General features: G+C 40.3%; 1 protein-coding gene across 2 annotated transcripts in view; it reads right to left on the bottom strand.

Annotated features, from left to right (window-relative positions):
• The window catches only part of HACL1 (2-hydroxyacyl-CoA lyase 1), a 37,165-nt gene that overhangs the window by 6,974 nt on the left and 9,985 nt on the right, over positions 1–20,206 (bottom strand). For both annotated transcript variants that reach the window (XM_043874335.1, XM_043874334.1), the window contains exons 9-13: positions 19,662–19,797; positions 7,585–7,690; positions 5,084–5,167; positions 4,058–4,159; positions 686–840 (exon numbers count right to left, since the gene is read on the bottom strand). In XM_043874335.1, coding sequence (XP_043730270.1) covers positions 686–840; positions 4,058–4,159; positions 5,084–5,167; positions 7,585–7,690; positions 19,662–19,797 — 583 coding nt within the window. The remainder of the gene's footprint in view (positions 1–685; positions 841–4,057; positions 4,160–5,083; positions 5,168–7,584; positions 7,691–19,661; positions 19,798–20,206) is intronic.

Below are 20,206 nucleotides of genomic sequence, written 5' to 3'. Positions count from 1 at the left end.
CTGTTCTCTGCTATTTTCTGGAGTTTGCTCAAATTCATGTCCATCGAGTCAGTGATGCCATCCAACCATCTTATTCTCTGCCAGTCCCTTCTCCTTTTGCCTTCAATCTTTCCCAGCAGCAATGTCTTTTCCAGTGAGTTGGTTCTTCACATCAGGGGGCCAAAGTATTGGAGCTTCAGCTTCAGCATCAGTCCTTCCAATGAATATGCAGGGTTGAATTCCCCAAAGATTGACTGGTTTGATCTCCTTGCAGTCCAAGGGACTCTCGGAGTTTTCTCCAGCACCACAATTTGAAAGCATCAATTTTTTAGCACTCAGCCTTCTTTATGGTCCAACTCTCACATCCACACATAACTACTGGAAAATTCATAGCTTTGACCATACACATCTTTGTTGACAAAGTGATGTCTCTGCTTTTAATATGCTATAGGTTTGTCACAGCTTTACTTCTAAGAAGCAAATGTTTTCTAAGTTGCCTCTTTAGTGCAACAGGCAGCTCGTCAGTCTCATGTGCTTGCTCTGATCCAAGCACAGAAATGCTCCAAAATCTCACCTAAAAATACATTTATTAAGTATGTCCTTATGGGCACACAGAATTCTCAAATGTTTTTATTAATTTGTTTTTTGTCGTTTCTAATTTAACACATTATATAATTCATTATAATTCCTTTTTTGGAAGCCTTACCTGTGGCGAGGAAGGTAGTTATGAAGCACAGTGCGTCCAATATCCATAGTATTTGCTCCGTCACTCACCACAAAACAGTCTCTGGGTAGTTGTTCTTGAACATGGTGGAATACTGTGTAATAGTTCATAGGCAGAGATGTTTTGGAAGCTAATTCCTAAAATATTAGAGGGAAATATAATCAAATTAGATTAGGACACAATGAGAAAAAAAAACATCAATAAGCTACTTTTGAACTGATTTACAACAACTATTTAGGTTGGTGCAAAAGTAACTGTGGTTTTTGTACTGCTGAACTTTGCTGTTTGATATTGGAATACATTCTTAAATAAATGTGGTTATGTTATACATCATTTTCATGTGCATTTCGCACTTGATGTGTTTTTGCTTATGACATTACTTGCTGTTTATTTTATATTTATTTTAGACTAGGCAAATGATGTTAAGACAAAAAGCAAATCCAAGTGATTTTCTTATTCGAGTTCAAAATGGGTCATAAAGCAGCAGAGACAACTCACAACATCAACACTTTTGGCCCAGGAGCTGCTAACAAATGTACACTGTGGTGGTGGTGCAGGAAGTTTTGCAAAGGAGACAAGAGCGTCGAAGATGAGAAGTACAGTAGCCAGCCATCAGAAGTTGACAGTGACGAACGGAGAGCAATCATCGAAGCTGACTGTAAGCTGATCTCTTACACGAGAAGTTCAACAGCTCAATGTCGACCACGCTACAGTCGTTCGGCATTTGAAGCAAATTGGAAAGGCGAAAAACCTCAGTAAGTGGTATCTCTTGAGATGACCAAAAACCAAAAAAACTGTCACTTTGAAGTGTTGTCCTTTCTTATTCTATGCAACAACGAACCATTTTTTGATTGGACTGTGATGTGAGACAAAAAGTAGATTTTACATGACAACCGGTGATGACCAGCTCAGTGGTTGGGCCCAGAAGAAGCTCCAAAACTCTTCCCAAAGCCAAACTTGCACCAAAAAAAGGTCATGGTCACTGTCTGGTGGTCTGCTGACCATCTGATCCACTACAGCTCTCTGAATCCCAGTGAAACCATTACATCTGAGAAGTCGGCTCAGCAAACCGATGAGATGCACTGAGAACTGCAGCACCTGCACCTGGTACTGATCAACAGAATGGGCCTAATTCTCCTCCATGACAACGCCCGACACATGTCACATAGCCCGTGTGTCCAAAGGTGAACAAATTGGGCTAGGAAGTGTTGCTTCACCCACCATGTTCACCTGACTTCCTGCCAACCGACTACCACATCTTCAAGCATCTTGACAACTTTTTGCAGGGAAAATGCTTCCATAACCAGCAGAAGGTAGAAAATGCTTCCCAAGAGTTCACTGAATCCCAAAGCATGGAGTTTTATGCTACAGGCAAAAACAAACTTATTTCTTGTTGGCAAAAATGTATTAATTGTAACAGGTCCTATTTTGATTAATAAAGATGTATTCGAGCCTAGTTATAATGATTTAAAATTTATGGTCCGAAACCACAATTACTTTTTCACCAACCTAATGTAAGCTATGAAATTCCCAAATGGTCATCAGATGACCACTCTGAGAAGCTATCTTACTTGTATACAGTCCTAGGGAACAGGCCAAGCAAAACAGGTCCCAGTCCCAATTTGGAACACAATCAAAGAAGCCAGGAAATATCCCTCTTCCTGAAGATCCACTATGCACAGTAGCGTATTAAGGACCAAGACGTGCCATAGTAAAGACAGCTAAAAACACTGGGTTAAGCAAAACTAAACAGTCTTATTTGAGCACTTTCAGGAAAAGACTGCCTTAGAAAAAGTGAAAATTTTATTCTAGAAGATTTTCATCTAAAATATGGCCTTATATTAAAAATAAAAAATGAAGTTGGGGTTTTAGAAAATCTGAAAATCTAGTCCTTCCCTACACACAGCACTGGGAAGGAGCTATGCTTCACCCACTACTCTGGAGGGACTCTAAATGGAGAAGAAGACAGCAAGGTCAAGGTCCTTGTCTGGCCAAATGCCTTTAAGAGTATCAGCAGCAGAGCCCCATCTCGTCCCAGCACTGCTTCTTCACCTGGACCACTTTCATTTGCTGGAGATTGTACCCAAGATGGATGAGGGACCCTCCTATACTCCTGCACCAGAGAAGACAGGCAAGATCCTTCCATCTTAAACCAAGGTGATTCCTATAGAAAAGAAGGAATTAATCACAATCTCATTCAGGAAAAAGAAGTGTGACTGGCTCTTGATAGGAGAAACAGACACTGATTAAAATTCCAAAGAAAGAAAGAATCATGTATAATCAACTCTACTTGTTTGGAAAATGCAAATTTATTCCAAGACAATCGATATATTAGGGAACAATATGGGTATAGCTGGAATTTCATATTTGCTTATGCATGATTCTATCAGTTAGAAACAGTACACAGACAGAAAACTGCACTCAGCTGAACCAAGATGCAGAGGAATACATAGAACAGTGGGGGGAAAAAAATCAGGAACCACCCTTCTCACAATCAAAGAGAGAACGCTGTCCATAAGTAAAGACTTTAAACAGAAACTGAAGAATCCTGCAGAAGTGGTACATTTTGGGGCTAACTTTGGATGGTTTGGTAATTTCATACGTTACTACAATTTCCAAAGCGTTTAGCTACCAGGTAAAGCCATGAGCAAAGATGAGGAAGTTGAGAAAGAATTTCCACCAGTGATACAAAAGTTTCAGTTGGAAAAGAAGGCTACAAATGGTCTCACTGACAGAAAAGAATAGATCACAGCAGCATAACATACCGTAAGGTAACATAAAAGTGAGGGGATGATGTGTTAATTAACTAGATAGGGAGAATTCTTTCACAGTGTGTATGTATACCAAAGTACCATGATATACTTTACTTTATAATTTTATACCTTAATAAAATTGAAATTAAAAAAAAGAAAAAGGTGGCTATACATTAGATCAAATTTTCAATTTTGATGAAACACTTATTTAAATGAATGCCTTAAAGAACTTACACCTTAAAGGCAGAAAAACATGCCCCAACATGCCCCAGGATTTAAGGTTCCAAAAGATCTCCTGTGATTTGGTACCAAGGTCAAACTGAGGATTAGGAGCCACAGCCATCCACATTGACTCTTACCGCTCTGTCCAGTGTCAGATCCCCGCTTTCCACCACTTCGCAGTAACTCACAAGATGTAACCCTTTCAGTGCTCACTTTCACAAGAAACTCAGGTGCTGTATTTATTGTAATACATATACAAATGTGTGTGTATGTATATCTTATGCATGGTGATTTTAGAAATGCATATGTGTGCATGCTATGACAGAACTAACAACCATGGACCTGCAGCATTCTTGAATATCAGTGGGTCCCATATTACCTTGGATAAAGCTTCATTGCTCTTCATTTTTTCTCTCAGAACTTTCCACCACTTGCTCTCAGGAGGATACTGCCATGGTGTTTTATCAAATTCTTCTAAAAGCTAAAAAAAGAAACTTTTTCTTTCCTTTTTGAAAATAAGCTTAAATCATATTAGCATAAAAGTCTCTTCTAAAGAAGACAATACAGCTACACTATCCTACATTTCACATCACTCATATTCTGTTTTTCCTCTTGGCAGTAAACAACTGATAAAAGATAAACAGGTACCACAGAAAAGCCTCTGCTTAGTTCAGTGACAACCTCTGCCAGAAGCTGGGATTCCATAAGACAAAACAGAAGTGATGCCCCAAGCACATATCACAGGCAGGGACGTTCATAAGTCCTCCTCTGCGTTTGACACCAGAAGCAAAATCAAAGAACCTGGGCAAGAAGGTTCAGAGCCCTAATACCTAGGGATTCCCATGACAGAGATCAAATGTTCCAGAGTGTTTCAATATGTGGTTGGGGGTCACAGCCTAATTTTGTGTAATGATGACTATGATACTAATTTAAATCCAAAGCTAAGTGATAAATGTGCTATATTTTATCTCCTATCACAGTGGAATGTATAAATTATATACAAATAAAAGAATCTGGATAAGTCACTGATAACAGCTTGAAGAGTAAAAATATCTTTATTGCCAAAAGAAGCACTAAGCTAGAATTTTTTCCAGTAGGTAAAGCCATTTCTTGGCTCTAAGTTCAGTTCCTCTGGAAGCTGTATTATAATCTTTCATATAGCTGGATCAGTTTGCCAACCAAATGCCTTTAAATTTTCACTCATTTCAAAAATGCTTAACTTACTCACATGATCTATATATAAGGAGTTGGATTTACCAAGTCCTATAGTTATATTTAAGAATAGCTTTCTATCATAAATTTTATTTTAGATATTAAAAGACCTGTTACCAAGTGAAACATTTTCAAGAACTGACTTGTGTTAAGACCAAGCCACATAAACTAGAACCTGGGCAAAAGCTCTCACCTGTTTAGTGACAGCATTTATGTCTCCAAGCAAAGTCACAGCAGGCCTTACATTATTCCCCAATTCTTCTGCACAGATATCAACCTAAAAAAGAGACAAGGCTAAAGAATAAGCCATGTTTATTCTTAAAAATCATTCAAGAATCAAGACTGAATAAATGGACTGTGCATGTTACACATATGCATATGATTTAGATTCGATATTCAAGAAGTTCCTTAACAAAAGTAAAAATCCATAGAACTATATGAGTATTACGGCTAGTATAGAAACCTCACTAACTTCCCTCATTTTAAAATCTACTCTGCAGAACTTCAGTATTATTCCATTATACTCACAGGAATACATTTGAGTTGATCAATTATAGTGTTGAATAATAAGGTTATACTTAATTACACTAGAATTCATATTCAGAGCAGGAGCTCTCAAGTTTGAACACGTATCAGAACAACCTGGCAGGCTTGTTAAACCAGATCTGAAAGAGACACGTGCACCCCAATGTTAATCGCAGCACTGTTTATAATTGCCAGGACATGGAAGCAACCTAGATGTCCATCAGCAGACGAATGGATAAGGAAGCTATGGTACATATACACTATGGAATATTACTCAGCCATTAAAAAGAATTCATTTGAATCAGTTCTAATGAGATGGATGAAACGGGAGCCCATTATACAGGGTAAAGTAAGCCAGAAAGATAAAGAACACTACAGCATACTAACACATATATATGGAATTTAGAAAGATGGTAATGATAACCCTATATGCAGAACAGAAAAAAAGACACAGATGTACAGAGCAGACTTTTGGACTCTGTGGGAGAAGGCGAGGGTTGGATGTATCAAGAGAACAGCATCCAAACATGTATATTATCTATAGTGAAACAGATCACCAGCCCAGGTTGGATGCATGAGACAAGTGCTCGGGCCTGGTGCACTGGGAAGACTCAGAGGGATTGGTAGAGAGGGAGGTGGGAGGGGGGACTGGTATGGGGAATACATGTAAATCCATGGCTGATTCATGTCAATGCATGACAAAACCCGCTACAATATTGTAAAGTAATTAGCCTCCAATAAATGAAAAAAAAAAAAAGAATAGCATTGCAACAAATATACTATCAAAGGTGAAACAGATCACCAGCCCAGGTTGGATGCATGAGACAAGTGCTCAGGGCTGGTGCACTGCGAAGACTCAGAGGGATGGGATGAAGAAGGAGGCAGGAGGTGGGGATCAGGATGGGGAACACATGTAAATCCATGGCTGATTCATGTCAATGTATGCAAAAACCACTACAATACTGTAAAGTAATTAGCCTCCAACTAATAAAAATAAATGAAAAAAATAAATAAATAAAAATAAATCAGAGACTGCAAGAATCCACTTCAGAGTTTCTTCTCTCAAGAGGTCGAGGGTGGGGCCCCAAAATGTGCATTTCTAACAGACTTCCCAGTGGTGCTGAGACTGCTGGTCCGGGAACCACAGTTTGAGAGCCGCTCATTGGGAAAGGCTGGGAGAGACTGAGGGCAGGAGGAGAAGGGGGTGACAGAGGACGAGATGGTTGGGTGGCATCACCGACTCAATGCATATGAGTTTGAGCAGATTCCAGGAGATAGTGAAGGACAGGGAAGCCTGGCGTGCTGCAGTCCAATGGAGTCACAAAGAGTCAGACATGACTGAGCGGCTGAACAACAATCCAGGAAAAGCATGATTGTGCCCTATTTACTCAGAATTCTGCTCCATTTCTGGATGGCCATGGGTCAGTGAAGACAGCTTCCTGAGGAGTAGGAACTCACGATGGACTCTATTCTGTAATAAAGAGGTGGCAGCATCTTCCAGTACAACCCAGGTCTTGTTTGTCTGTGGCTTTAGTTTTCAACGGTCCCCAAGTTGACTTAGGAAGTAAAAGGTAAACAGGGAGAAGACAGCATTGTAGCAAGGTCTTTACTTTACACAATCTATATAGGGCAAATAGGTTTGTACACACACTAGTACTGGTTTTTCTACCAGTAGGGAAACCGGTTTATAAAGAAGGTCATAAAGATACAAAAGCTTATTCCAAACATTGTTTAATGACATAGCTGCACCATTGTTTAGAGGTTTCTAACCAAAGGGTGTTTGATAGTTTGGGAATCTAAAGAAACAACTCAATTCCTAATAGAGCTGAATGTTTTATTCTAATCTACCTCCTACTTGAAACTCTTTTTTGTCTACCTTGAAATATATCGGGACTCTGAAGAAGAGGTAAATTGTGCTTTTCAAACTATTTAAAACTTGATTTTGAAAGGTTTTCTGGTTAGAAGCAAAGTGAAACATTATGTTTCACAGGCTTGAAAAGGCACTTTGAAAGTGCCACTTGAAAAGGTACTTTGGTACCTGCAATTATGGTAGACAATTTAAAAAATTCTACCTAAGTAAAAAGAGAAACAGTTCTTTATAAAAGTCAAGAAGAAAGCAGAGCTGGTAATGCTGAGAGAACAATAAAGGACACATAGCTTTGACTTTACCTGGATAAACTTCACATCTGGCTGATACCTTGGAGGCAGTCCAAAATGCAAAATCCAATTTAATCTGGCACCAAGTAACACAATTACATCAGCAAATTGCAAAGCCCTATTAAAAAGAAAAATCTGATATAACAAAAAGTATATCTACATTCTTATTTGAATTATTCTAAAATTAATTTCAAAATTATTTGGAAAAGTCTAAATAATTTGGAGTTTACCCTGCTCTTCAGAATGGGCTTAAATGGTAAATTTGATCTTTCAAACTGAAATAATTTATGAAGTCATCCTATTTAAATGGTAATCTAAAAGTTGACATAAGCAGAAAATACTACCATACTCTATAGCATTTATTACTTTTTCATCATTAGAAAAATTATACAAGTCTACTGTAGATAATCAAGAAAAAATAGGAAAGTATAAGGAAAAAGTCAAAATTACCCAATATTACTATCAACTTATAAACTATTATTAAGATCCTGGCATATTTTCATTAGTCTTTAATCTGTCTACAATGCGAGAGACCTGGGTTGGGAAGATCCCCTGGAGAAGGGAAAGGCTTCCTACTCCAATGTTCTGGCCTGGAGAATCCCATGGATTGTATAGTCCATGGGGTCACAAAGAGTCGGACATGACTGAGCTACTTTTACTTTCACTTTTTTTTCTACGCATGTATATTTTTATACAGCTGAGCTTATATACTAAATACTGTCTCATGCACTTTTGCTTACATATGCTTTCCTTTCCTATTAAGTTATTCTTAAATACAAATTTTAAAAGCTACACATTTTGTTGGATACAAATTGATTTCTCCTCTTCTCAACTGCTGAACATTTTCTTTGTTATTAATAGTCTGGGTTGCGTATCTTTATTTGACCACTTCGTATTGATTCCTAGAAGCAGGTATTTTTACGATGATTGATTCACTTTCCCAAACTGCTTTCAAAAAATATTACACCAAGTGTATTTGTAATACTTTTATATATTAATATCTTAATATTTTTGTCAATTTATTTTTGCTTTGATAGCCACTCTGATAGTAAACATAGCTATCAATTCTTGCTTTCCTTTTGTTTACCTCATACATCTTTGCTTGTTTTTACATTGTATCATTTTTAGATCTGTCTCTAATGATACATATAACCATCATTATTATTGATCCAATTGAAAGGTCTCTGCCTTTTTGCAGGATAATTTTTATTATCATAATTGCCGTAGGTTTTGTTCTTTCTACTTCTTGACTGTTTCCCTTTTTTCTTATTTCTTTTGCCCAAAGAGGATCTTTTGCTTTTGTCTTCTGTAGTGGTTTATGCCATTTTTCACAGAAATTCAGCAATTATTTTAACTATATGGTCAAAAAAAAACTATTCTTATATACTGCTTTGGTCCTGTGGTCCAATTTAACAAACACATAAAAACTGGAAATGGAGCGATAGATTTGCTTATAGATACTCCAAAACCCTTAAAATTGTTGATACATTTATAGCCCCTTACAATCTTTTTTACATTATTAATGTCATTAATATTACCTTCTTAAAATTCAACAAGAATGAAGATAAACTTCAGTTCAACCCAAGTTAAAGTGTATTTTAAGAAAACAGCGTAAAAAAAAAAAAACAGTGTAATAACTAATTTGGCTACTGTTCAATGTATGAGAGTTAGTCACTCAGTCATGTTGGACTCTTTGTGACCCCATGGACCCACCAGGCTCTGCTATGCATGGAATTTTCCAGGCAAGAATACTGAAATGGATTGCCATTTCCTTCTCTAGGGGATCTTCCCACCCCAGGGATCAAACCCGGGTCTCCTGCATTACAGGCAGATTCTTTACCATCTGAGAGACCAGGGAAGCCCATACAATGTATACTATTATGAAAAAAAAGAAAAGTTACAAGCCTATTAAAATAGCATTAAATGAGTAACATTAAAGGCTGAACAGCAAACATTACATTTTAAAAATCCTCAAAGCTAACTGAGTGTGTGCATGACCACATGAAAATTACCAAGTGTAGCACAACGGTGAATTGTGGAGAGGGAAAAAGAAATGGATGGGATCAGGTAAGACACACAGGGACTACAAACAAATCTGTCATTTTTTGTTTCTCAGAAATAACCTTAAGCAACAACATAATATTAGATGAAGTGGAGTGGTGGTTACATAGTGTTCACTAAATTACTCTCTCAATTGTATATTTATAGTATTTCAAAATAAAGAAATTAAAAGAAAAAAAAAAGAACATGGTTTATCAGAAAGTGTGTTTTGGCCATAAAATCAGGAAAAGGGACCCAGAATGCCTGAAAGCATGGAGGAAAAGCTCTGTGGTCTTCTTTTTCTCTGTGTCTCTCCCCCAGCTGTGCTCTGAGGGCAGCACAGTAGCACTGCAGTAAGTCTCTCTGTTTCCTTTCTTCAGCCACACTGCACAACATGTGTAATCTTCCCTTATCAGGGGTTGAACCCGTGCCTCCTGCTTGGAAGTACAGTCTTAACCACTGGACCACAGTCCTAAGCAGCTAAATTCCCAAGAGAAACTTCGTTTTTCAGGCCAGAGGAACTGGGAAAAGAGGCCCCTGTGCTGTGGAAAGTATGGGGGCATGCCCCTTTTTTTACATCTTTTTTTTTCTGCCACTTTGCCTCAAAGGCAGCACCTGTTGTATGGTACTATAAGGTATCAGCAAGGGGAAGGAACAGTGATTCTGGGAAATGGGAGTAGGGTTTGGGCTGTGTCCTAATAGAGAAAGGAAATCCCTCGTTCTGGATAGGAACCAGCGCGTTCACATCCAGAACAGGGGCTGTGGCTCAGCCCTGGGCTGGGCACGAATGGGCAGAGTCAAAGGAGCACAGTAGAGGCCCTGGAGATTAACTGACCCTGGGACATGCCCACAGTGAGTGAGACAGGACCTGCAGTCTGGACCCAACCGAGCAAACTGCCTGTTAAACACACAAACAAAATCAACCTTCTACAGAGGATTTCTATACGATCTAGAATCTCACAACATAATATTCAAAATTCTAGGGTACAACAAAAAACTACTCAACATGCACACACAAAAGATAACCAATTTCAGAAGAAAATATAAGGAATAGATACCAATTGTACTGATGACACAGATGTTAGAATTAGTAAACGTACTTTGAATCAGCTATTATGACTATGTTCCATAAGGTAAACAAGAATACTTTTCAAATAAGTGGGAAGATAAAAATTCTCTGCAGGGAGGACTTTCCTGGCAGTCCCATGGTTAAGAACCCACCTGCCAATGCAGGAGACACAGGGTCACTCCCTGGTCTGGGAGGATTTCACAGGCCATGGAACTAAGCCGTGCCCCACAGCTAGTGAGCCCAAACACCTCACCTCCTGAAGCCTGCAAGCCACACTGCCTGTGTGCGGGGAGCGGCTTGAAAGAGCTGACTCTGGGAGCTGCCTTGATTGATTGTCGAGGGTCTGTTCGCAGACATAGCTCTCTGTCCCGCCACCCCTCTGAAATTTACTATCCAAGTTAACTCCTAACAGACCATTAGTGAGCCTTGAATGCACACAAGGTGCAGATAGATGGCTTTGCACGACTGCCCTTAAGATAAGTAGGATGCCTTTGGCGCCAGGAGAGAGCTCTGGTGATTGTTATCTTAAAGATGATGTACATGGGGAAGAATTTTCTTTGGGATGCCTCTCTTCTTGGTTTAGTATATATGTAACCCTGAGAAATAAAGAATCATCGTTGACTGCAGCGATCCTCTCGACCCCATCTGTTCTGTCTCCTTTTTTCTTAGCCTAAAGGAACGCGTCGTGTTGCTCGCTGAAATCTTCCGGCTGGCCCGGCAAGTGGCGCCCAACAGCGTGGGGCTCGACGAAAGTTCCTTGCGGCCGCTGCCCGTTGAAACTATTAAGGTAAGTAAGAGTGTGTGTATTTGTATATTGAGGGGCAGGAAGGAATATTGTCGAGAGTATAAACCATGGGACAAGATAATAGTCGTCAGTTGTTTGTGCATATGTTACAGATAATGTTGAAGGATCGGGGAATGCAGGTTACTAAAATGAAATTGCAGACTTTTCTTAGTTTTGTTGAGGAAGTATGTCCCTGGTTTCCACAGGAAGGGACTATGAGTTTAGAGATATGGAAAAAGATAGGGAAACAGATTCAAACATATTATACTCTCCACGGACCTAATAAGGTTCCTGTGGAAACATTTTCATTATGGTCTTTAATAAGAGACTGCCTTGATTTTGAACATGAGGAAGGGAGTAAATTAAAACACATGCTCCCACCCAAAGAACCAATTTATGCTACTCCTAAAGTTTATGCTACTCCTAAAGGGAAAGGACCCACAACCTTTGAATTAGAATCTGCAAAACCTTTGAAGGAAAATGAGGGAACGCTGACTCCAGAGGATGAGGAAAGTTTAGAGAAACAGGCAGCTGCTTATCATAAGGATGATCATTGGGAATTACTTGTAACTGACAATTCGAATGTGCAGGCAGCAGCTGCCCCTCCGACAAAGGGTCTGGAGGCACTCATGCAGAAATTATTAATAACAATAAAGGAAGAAATAAAAAGGGAAGGTAGGGATGAAGGCGCTGGTGCAATCTCTACTGCGCCTCCTGCTTATGCACCCTCAACTATTGCTGGATTAGATCCTCCACCTATTTCCAAACCTGAAAATTTGTTGAATATAACTCGTGAATCACACAGTTTGTCCCCCTTGCAAAAGGCTATGCAACAGGCCCAAAGAGCTAGAAAAACTGTTCAGGGATTCTCCGCTACTTTCCCGGTATTCGAGCATGAAAACCAAAGGTATTATGAAGCTTTACCTTTCAAACAACTAAAGAAATTGAAAATTGCCTGTGCTCAATATGGACCTACGGCTCCTTTTACCCAGACCATGATAGAGAGTCTAGGAGGTCAAAATTTGCCACCTAGTGATTGGAAACAAATTGCAAGAGCTTGCTTATCAGGAGGGGACTATTTATTATGGAAATCAGAATTTACAGAACAATGTGGCCATATAGCTGAACTAAACCAGCGACAAGGGATCAATACTACATATGAAATGTTGGTAGGGGAAGGGGCCTACCAGAATACCAATGCTCAATTGAACTATTTGCCTGGAGCATATGCTCAAATTTCTAATGCTGCTCGGCAGGCTTGGAAAAAGCTCCCTTGCTTTAGTAATAAGACTGAGGATCTTTCAAAAATTCGTCAGGGGCCTGATGAACCATATCAAGATTTTGTGGCTCGTCTTCTTGAAGCAGTAGGTAAGATTATAGCTGATGAGCAGGCTGGAATAGTGCTTACTAAACAATTAGCCTATAAAAATGCAAATTCTGCCTGTCAGGCTGCACTTAGACCGTACAGAAAAAAGGGAGGTCTATCAGATTACATTCGTATATGTGCTGATATCGGACCTTCCTATATGCAGGGTATTACCCTGGCTGCAGCTTTACAAGGTAAAAGTATAAAAGAAGTATTATATCAACAGCAAATGAAAAATAAACGAGGATTACCTAGTAGAGGAAATGCTGGCTGTTTTGTTTGTGGCCAGCCTGGACATCGTGCTGCCTTTTGCCCCCAACGAGCCAATTCAGGGAATATTAAAACTCCTAATTTATGCCCTAGGTGTAAAAAAGGAAGACATTGGGCAAAAGATTGTAAATCTAAAATTGATGTCCAGGGCCACCCACTTCCCTCGCAGTCGGGAAACTGGGTGAGGGGCCAGCCCCTGGCCCCGAAACAATGTTATGGGGCAATGCAGGGAAATCAGATGGTAGAAGGCGAGTTACAGACTTGTTCAGAGCCACCTCAGGGAGCGCAGGCTTGGACCTCTGTTCCTCCTCCTACACAGTACTGACTCCCGAAATGGGAATGCAGGCTCTGCCCACTGGGGTATACGGCCCTTTGCCTGATGGAACCGTTGGACTTTTGCTTGGACGTAGCAGCTCCACCATAAAAGGACTGCTCATAGCTCCTGGAGTAATTGATGCTGATTATACAGGAGAAATCAAAATTATGGACCATTCCCCACAATGCATTACCACCATAGCTAGTGGACAGCGTATAGCTCAATTGATATTGGTCCCTGCAGTGCAAACAGGAAAAGCATTGGCTTCCAGGAGAGGGGAAGGTGCCTTTGGATCCTCTGACGCCTACTGGGTCCAGGCAATAACTAATAATCGTCCTGAGTTCACATTAAGAATAAATGGAAAGTTCTTTACAGGCATTCTGGACACAGGAGCTGATGTTTCTGTTATTGCTGAGAGACACTGGCCCCGAGAGTGGCCTAAACAGATAGCTATATCAACATTGCAAGGAATTGGTCAAACTAATAACCCTGAACAAAGTACAGAGCTGTTACATTGGACTGACCATGAGGGTCACAAAGGAGACATTAGACCTTATGTCCTCCCAAACCTCCCTGTAAATTTGTGGGGACGAGATGTTATGACTCATATGGGAATATATTTATACAGCCCCAGTGATCAGGTTAGCAATCAGCTTTTAGATCAAGGGCTTCTTCCCACCTCGGGACTTAGAAGAAATAATCAGGGAACTGTTGCGCCTGTTCAGACAAAAAGGTTACCAAAAAGAAGTGGACTTGGGTATTTTTAGAAGGGACCTCTGATCCTCCTGTAATTCACGCAGATCCTATTACTTGGAAGTCTGAGGAGCCTGTGTGGGTTGATCAGTGGCCCCTTTCCAAAGAGAAAATTGACGCTGCCCAACAACTGGTGCAGGAACAGTTAGAATTGGGACATATTGAACAGTCTAATTCACCTTGGAATTCGCCCATTTTTGTTATTAAGAAAAAATCTGGGAAATGGAGGCTTTTGCAGGATCTGCGAAAGGTTAATGAAACTATGGAAGTCATGGGAGCATTACAACCAGGATTGCCTTCTCCCATGGCTATTCCTAGGAATGCCCACATAATAATCCTAGATTTAAAAGACTGCTTTTATACTATTCCTCTAGCACCTCAAGATTGCCCTCGATTTGCTTTTAGTGTTCCATCTGTTAATTTTTCCCAGCCAATGCGCAGGTATCATTGGAAAGTTTTGCCACAGGGTATGGCCAATAGCCCCACCTTGTGCCAGAAGTTTGTTGCAGCAGCATTACAGGAAACTCGGGCAAAATACCCCGATGCTTATATTCTGCATTACATGGATGATATACTGCTAGCGCATATTGATAAAGAGTATTTATTAGCAGTTTATGCCTTCATGGAACCTGCCTTAAAAGCAGTAGGGCTAATAATATCCAAAGAAAAGGTGCAAACCTTTCCTCCTTATTCCTATCTTGGCTTTCGTTTAGAAAGAGAAACATTTGGAGTTCAGCCCATTGCATTACGAAGGGATAATCTGAAAACACTTAATGATTTTCAAAAGTTGCTCGGGGACATTAATTGGATTAGACCCTACCTACATCTTGCTACATACGAATTGAAGCCTCTTTTTGATATCTTAAAGGGGGATAAGAATCCTACCTCCCCACGCAGCCTCACAGAAGCTGGAGAGCGAGCTCTTCAGAAAGTAGAAACTGCCTTATCACAGCAGCACTCCAGTTACTGTGACTATGAAAGGCCTTGGGGACTTTATATTCTTGCCTCAGAACATTCACCTACCGGTGTGTTGTTTCAAGATAATCCTCTAAGGTGGATTTATTTATCAGTCTCTCCCCTACGGGTGTTAAGTCCTTACCATGTTCTTGTAGCCAAAGTAATAGCAAAAGGAAGACAGGAATCTGTGACCTATTTGGGAAGAGATCCCCACTTTATCTGTATTCCTTTTTCAACTGAACAGCAACTATGGCTCTCTCAATTTTCTGATGATTGGGCAATTGCGCTTGCACAGTATGCAGGGGAGATTAAACAACATTACCCTGCTAATAAATTGTTACAATTTGCACAGCTGCATCAGTTTATTTTTCCAAAAGTCGTGCAGCGATGCCCTTTGAAAAAGGGGACAACTGTCTTTACTGATGGATCTTCCAATGGCATAGCCAGTTTGGTAATCGAAAATGAATCTTATTATTGTCAAACCTCATATTCATCAGCTCAGGAAGTAGAGCTTTTTGCAGTACTCCAGGCTCTGCAACGTGTTCCTCAAAGTTTTAATTTATACTCTGACAGTCATTATGTTGTCAGAGCTCTCTCAGTCATTGAAACAGTACCCCTCATTGGAGCTGCAAAGGCCTCTATTCAAACCTTGTTTTTGAAAATTCAGAATCTCATTCGAGCCCGAACTCATCCTTGCTTTTTTGGGCACATACGTGCTCACACTGCCCTTCCTGGGCCTTTAGCGGCTGGGAATGCTCTGGCTGATGAAGTCACCCGTATGGTATGTTATTCTTCCTTAACCCTTACCTCTGCAGCACAGGCCTCTCATGCAATACACCATCAGAATAGCAATTCATTACGGCTGCAATTTGGAATTTCTCGGGAAGCCGCTCGTCAAATTGTAAAAGCTTGTCCTACTTGTCCACAATTTTTTGTGCTCCCAACATATGGAGTCAATCCTCGGGGTTTACTCCCCAATGATTTGTGGCAAATGGATGTTACACATATTTCTGATTTTGGAAAATTGAAATATGTGCATGTTACTATTGATACTTTCTCTGGGTTTATCATGGCCACACTTCAATCTGGAGAGGCTAGTAAACATTGTATTCAGCATTGCTTACGGAGTTTTTCTGCTATGGGCCTACCTAAATGCATCAAAACAGACAATGGCCCTGGATATGTTGGCCGCAATTTTCAAACCTTTTGTGCCCAGCTGCGCATCGTACACAAGACTGGAATCCCATATAACCCACAGGGCCAAAGAATTGTTGAGCGGGCACATCAAACCCTTCAGCACCAACTGAAAAAATTAAAAAGGGGGAGTTTGTATGCTATTACGCCTAACAATCTTCTTAGTCATGCTTTGTTTGTTTTAAATTTTCTGAGCCTTGATAAAAATGGAAAATCAGCAGCTCAACGTTTTTGGCACTATGATAATAAAAAGGCACGGCCATTAGTCAGGTGGAAAGACCCGCTAGAAGGCAGATGGCATGGGCCGGATCCAGTTCTAATATGGGGGAGAGGTCATGTTTGTGTTTTCCCGCAGAATGCCGAAGCGCCGCGCTGGCTCCCGGAAAGGTTGGTACGCACGGCAGAGGAGAGCACTGGAGGAGCGAATGAGACAGCTCACAATCCAGGAGACGGTCCCGCTGCCGACAGCTCAGCAGATACAGGCGCTGTTACAGATGGCGTGTGAGAATGCTTCCAACCCTTCCCCTGCCTCTCCTACTAGTATATTAATTTCATTATTACTTCTTTTAAACCAGATAAGTTCCATGGAAGCCAGTATCTTCTGGGCGTATGTTCCTGATCCCCCTCTTTTACAGCCCGTTGGATGGGAAATGAGTTCTGTTCCTGTGTATGTGAATGACACAATACTTTTGGGGGGGTTTTCTGATAAGCATATTTTTCCACAGAATGCCAGTATTTCTTATACAGGGTTTTCTTCACAATTACCAATGTGCTTTTTCCGAAATCATAATGTTTCAGGATGTCTTACTGTTACAGATGCAGAATACTTTGGTTATGATTATGACCATGACCGCCGTAATTGGATAGTGGATATTCCTAGCATTACGAAATCCACAGGATATGCACGACGAGTCAATGGAACCGGACCTAAAGACATTCCATTTTGTGGCCTGGGGGTAAAAGGACGATATATAGCTGTGCCATGGAAACTTTGTAGAGATGAGACTGCTACTGTATATTCTATTACTAATGACACACATTCCCTTTGGGACTGGTCGCCAGACTCCAACAGGAACCCCGGAAAGGAAGGCGGCAGACAACTTGCAGCTAGAATTTGGAATCTTGGTGGCACCACGGTATATCAGACTGAGATATGGAAGCTGTTGGCTGCTTTCGGAACAGATGGGTCCCTTTTACAGACTGGAGGAAAGACCAAAGGAGTACTATCCTAGAGAGCGTATTGGTGGAATGAGACTTGGAGATATCCTCGGGCCTGCGTACCCTATCCCTTTATGATCCTTGTTGGCTCTGTGACTCTTTCTAAAAATGCTAGCCTATATCATGTTCATTGTTTTAATTGTACCCTGACTAATTGTATAAGAGGAATAAGAAATAATTCTGGAGTCTTGATAGTTAAACAACCACCTTTTGTTATGTTGCCTGTAAATCTTACTGAGCCTTGGTATGAAGAGTCAGGGCTTGAGCTGTGGAATAAGGTGCGTACAGCCCTTGCTAGGCCACGAAGGGGGATAGGATTGATAATTCTAGGAGTAGTAACACTTATAACTTTAATTGCTTCTGCTGTTACTGCTTCTGTATCTTTAGCTCAATCTGTGCATACTGCTGGCATTGTAGACGATTTGGCAAAAAACACTTCAAAGGCTTTAGGGATTCAAGAAGATATAGATAGAAAATTAGAGGATAGACTAAATGCGCTTTATGATGCAGTAAGATTTTTGGGAGAAGAAGTGCAAGGGTTAAAGCTAAGAACAAAAATTAGATGTCATGCTAACTATCGTTGGATTTGTGTTACACCAAAAATTTATAATGATACTGAAACTCCTTGGGACAGAGTGAAATCACATTTAGATGGTATTTGGCATAATGAAAACATTTCCTTAGATCTATTACAACTTCATCAGGAAATTCTTGATATAGAAAATGCTCCTCGGGCTAGTATGGATTTGGCAGAAAATGCTGAAGAGTTTGTTAACAGTTTGTTTTCCAATTTTCCTTCGATAACCTCACTTTGGCATCTTTTTTCAGGGGTCGTGGCCATGCTTCTGGTATTAGCGCTTTTTGTGTGCATTACTCCTTGTATCATAAAGAAATTTGTCAAAGAGCTGTGGGACATCAAGGCTGTCCTACACAGTAATTATTTACGCCAAAAGAATCAGGCGTGCCATTTTATTAAATAAAAGAGGGGGAGCTGCGGGGAGCGGCTTGAAAGAGCTGACTCTGGGAGCTGCCTTGATTGATTGTCGAGGGTCTGTTCGCAGACATAGCTCTCTGTCCCGCCACCCCTCTGAAATTTACTATCCAAGTTAACTCCTAACAGACCATTAGTGAGCCTTGAATGCACACAAGGTGCAGATAGATGGCTTTGCACGACTGCCCTTAAGATAAGTAGGATGCCTTTGGCGCCAGGAGAGAGCTCTGGTGATTGTTATCTTAAAGATGATGTACATGGGGAAGAATTTTCTTTGGGATGCCTCTCTTCTTGGTTTAGTATATATGTAACCCTGAGAAATAAAGAATCATCGTTGACTGCAGCGATCCTCTCGACCCCATCTGTTCTGTCTCCTTTTTTCTTAGCCTAAAGGAACGCGTCGTGTTGCTCGCTGAAATCTTCCGGCTGGCCCGGCACCTGTGCTCCACAAGAGAAGCCCACACACCACAACCAGACAGCCCTGGCTGGTTGCAGCTAGAGAAAGCCTGTGTGCAGCAACAAAGACCCAGAACAGCCAAAAACAAATCAGTCAATGAATAAATAATTTTTTAAAGTTCTCAGCAGACAAAAAGGAAATATAAAAAAGAGAAAAGGATTAAAATGAAACAGTTATTCAGGGACCTCTGGGACAATATCAACAATATTTGTGTTACTCTGGAAAAAAAGATGGGTGCAGAAAAACATATTTGAAGAAATAATGGTCAAAACTTTTCAAATTTGGTGAAGACATCAATGTATAGACTTAAGAAGATTAGAAAATCTCAAACAAGATAAATTAAAAAAAAAAAAAACATATCCAAACACATCATAATTAAATTGCTGAGAACCAAAGATGATAAAATATTCTGAACACAGCCACAGAAAAACAAGATAATGTTACATATAGGGGATCAGAGATTCAAATGACTACAAATTTCTCATCTGAAATCATGAGGCTCAGAAGATAGAGAACAGTGTTAAAAGTGCTGAAAAGTCTAAAAAGAAATGGGTATGCTTAAAAATACATGATTCTTTCAGAACTTCTATTAGATTCATTCAAGTCACAAGCTAATTTAAATGAGTCTGAAATCTGCCAAGCTATTGTATTTAAAATCTGGAGTTGTCCCATACCTGGATCTGGCAGCAGCTACACAGTTTGGATGGTTGTCACGGATCACACCCTTTCCCATGGGGGTGGGCAGAAACGGCAACTTACACTGCTCCACCAACTTCCTGATGCTCTCCTCTGCATGGGCATAAGCGGCACCTACAACAAATCCAAATGTATTGGACAAGGCAGTTAAACTCCAGATACTTACAAGAGTTCATGTGAGACTGCTTTTAGAACTTCTCAAAGATTCTTCTGCTCAGGGCTTAAGCTCAAAACAAATGGCGACTTGTGGATTTTTATCTTTGGTATTTTAAAATGTTAAAGAAGGCAATAGTTCTAATTCCTCCCTCCCCCCAGCCAAATAATAGTATCAATTATTCTGAAGTATGTCCACCCACAAACAAAAGTTGCACCTTGCACTCTTGCTGTTCTTAATTGTCGATTCTATGCTATGTTCCTCCTGAATTACTACCACTAACAATTACCTGAACACACACAGACTGGGAGGTACAGGTGGGAAAGCAAAGACTTTGCTCTGACAGGTAAAAGCAACCTCACACATTGC

The sequence above is a fragment of the Cervus elaphus genome, chromosome 19 (genome assembly GCF_910594005.1).
Source record: "Cervus elaphus chromosome 19, mCerEla1.1, whole genome shotgun sequence".
Classification (NCBI taxonomy): domain Eukaryota; kingdom Metazoa; phylum Chordata; class Mammalia; order Artiodactyla; family Cervidae; genus Cervus; species Cervus elaphus.
Note: the sequence above shows the minus strand (reverse complement) of the source record. Positions and strands in the feature narration are given on the sequence as shown.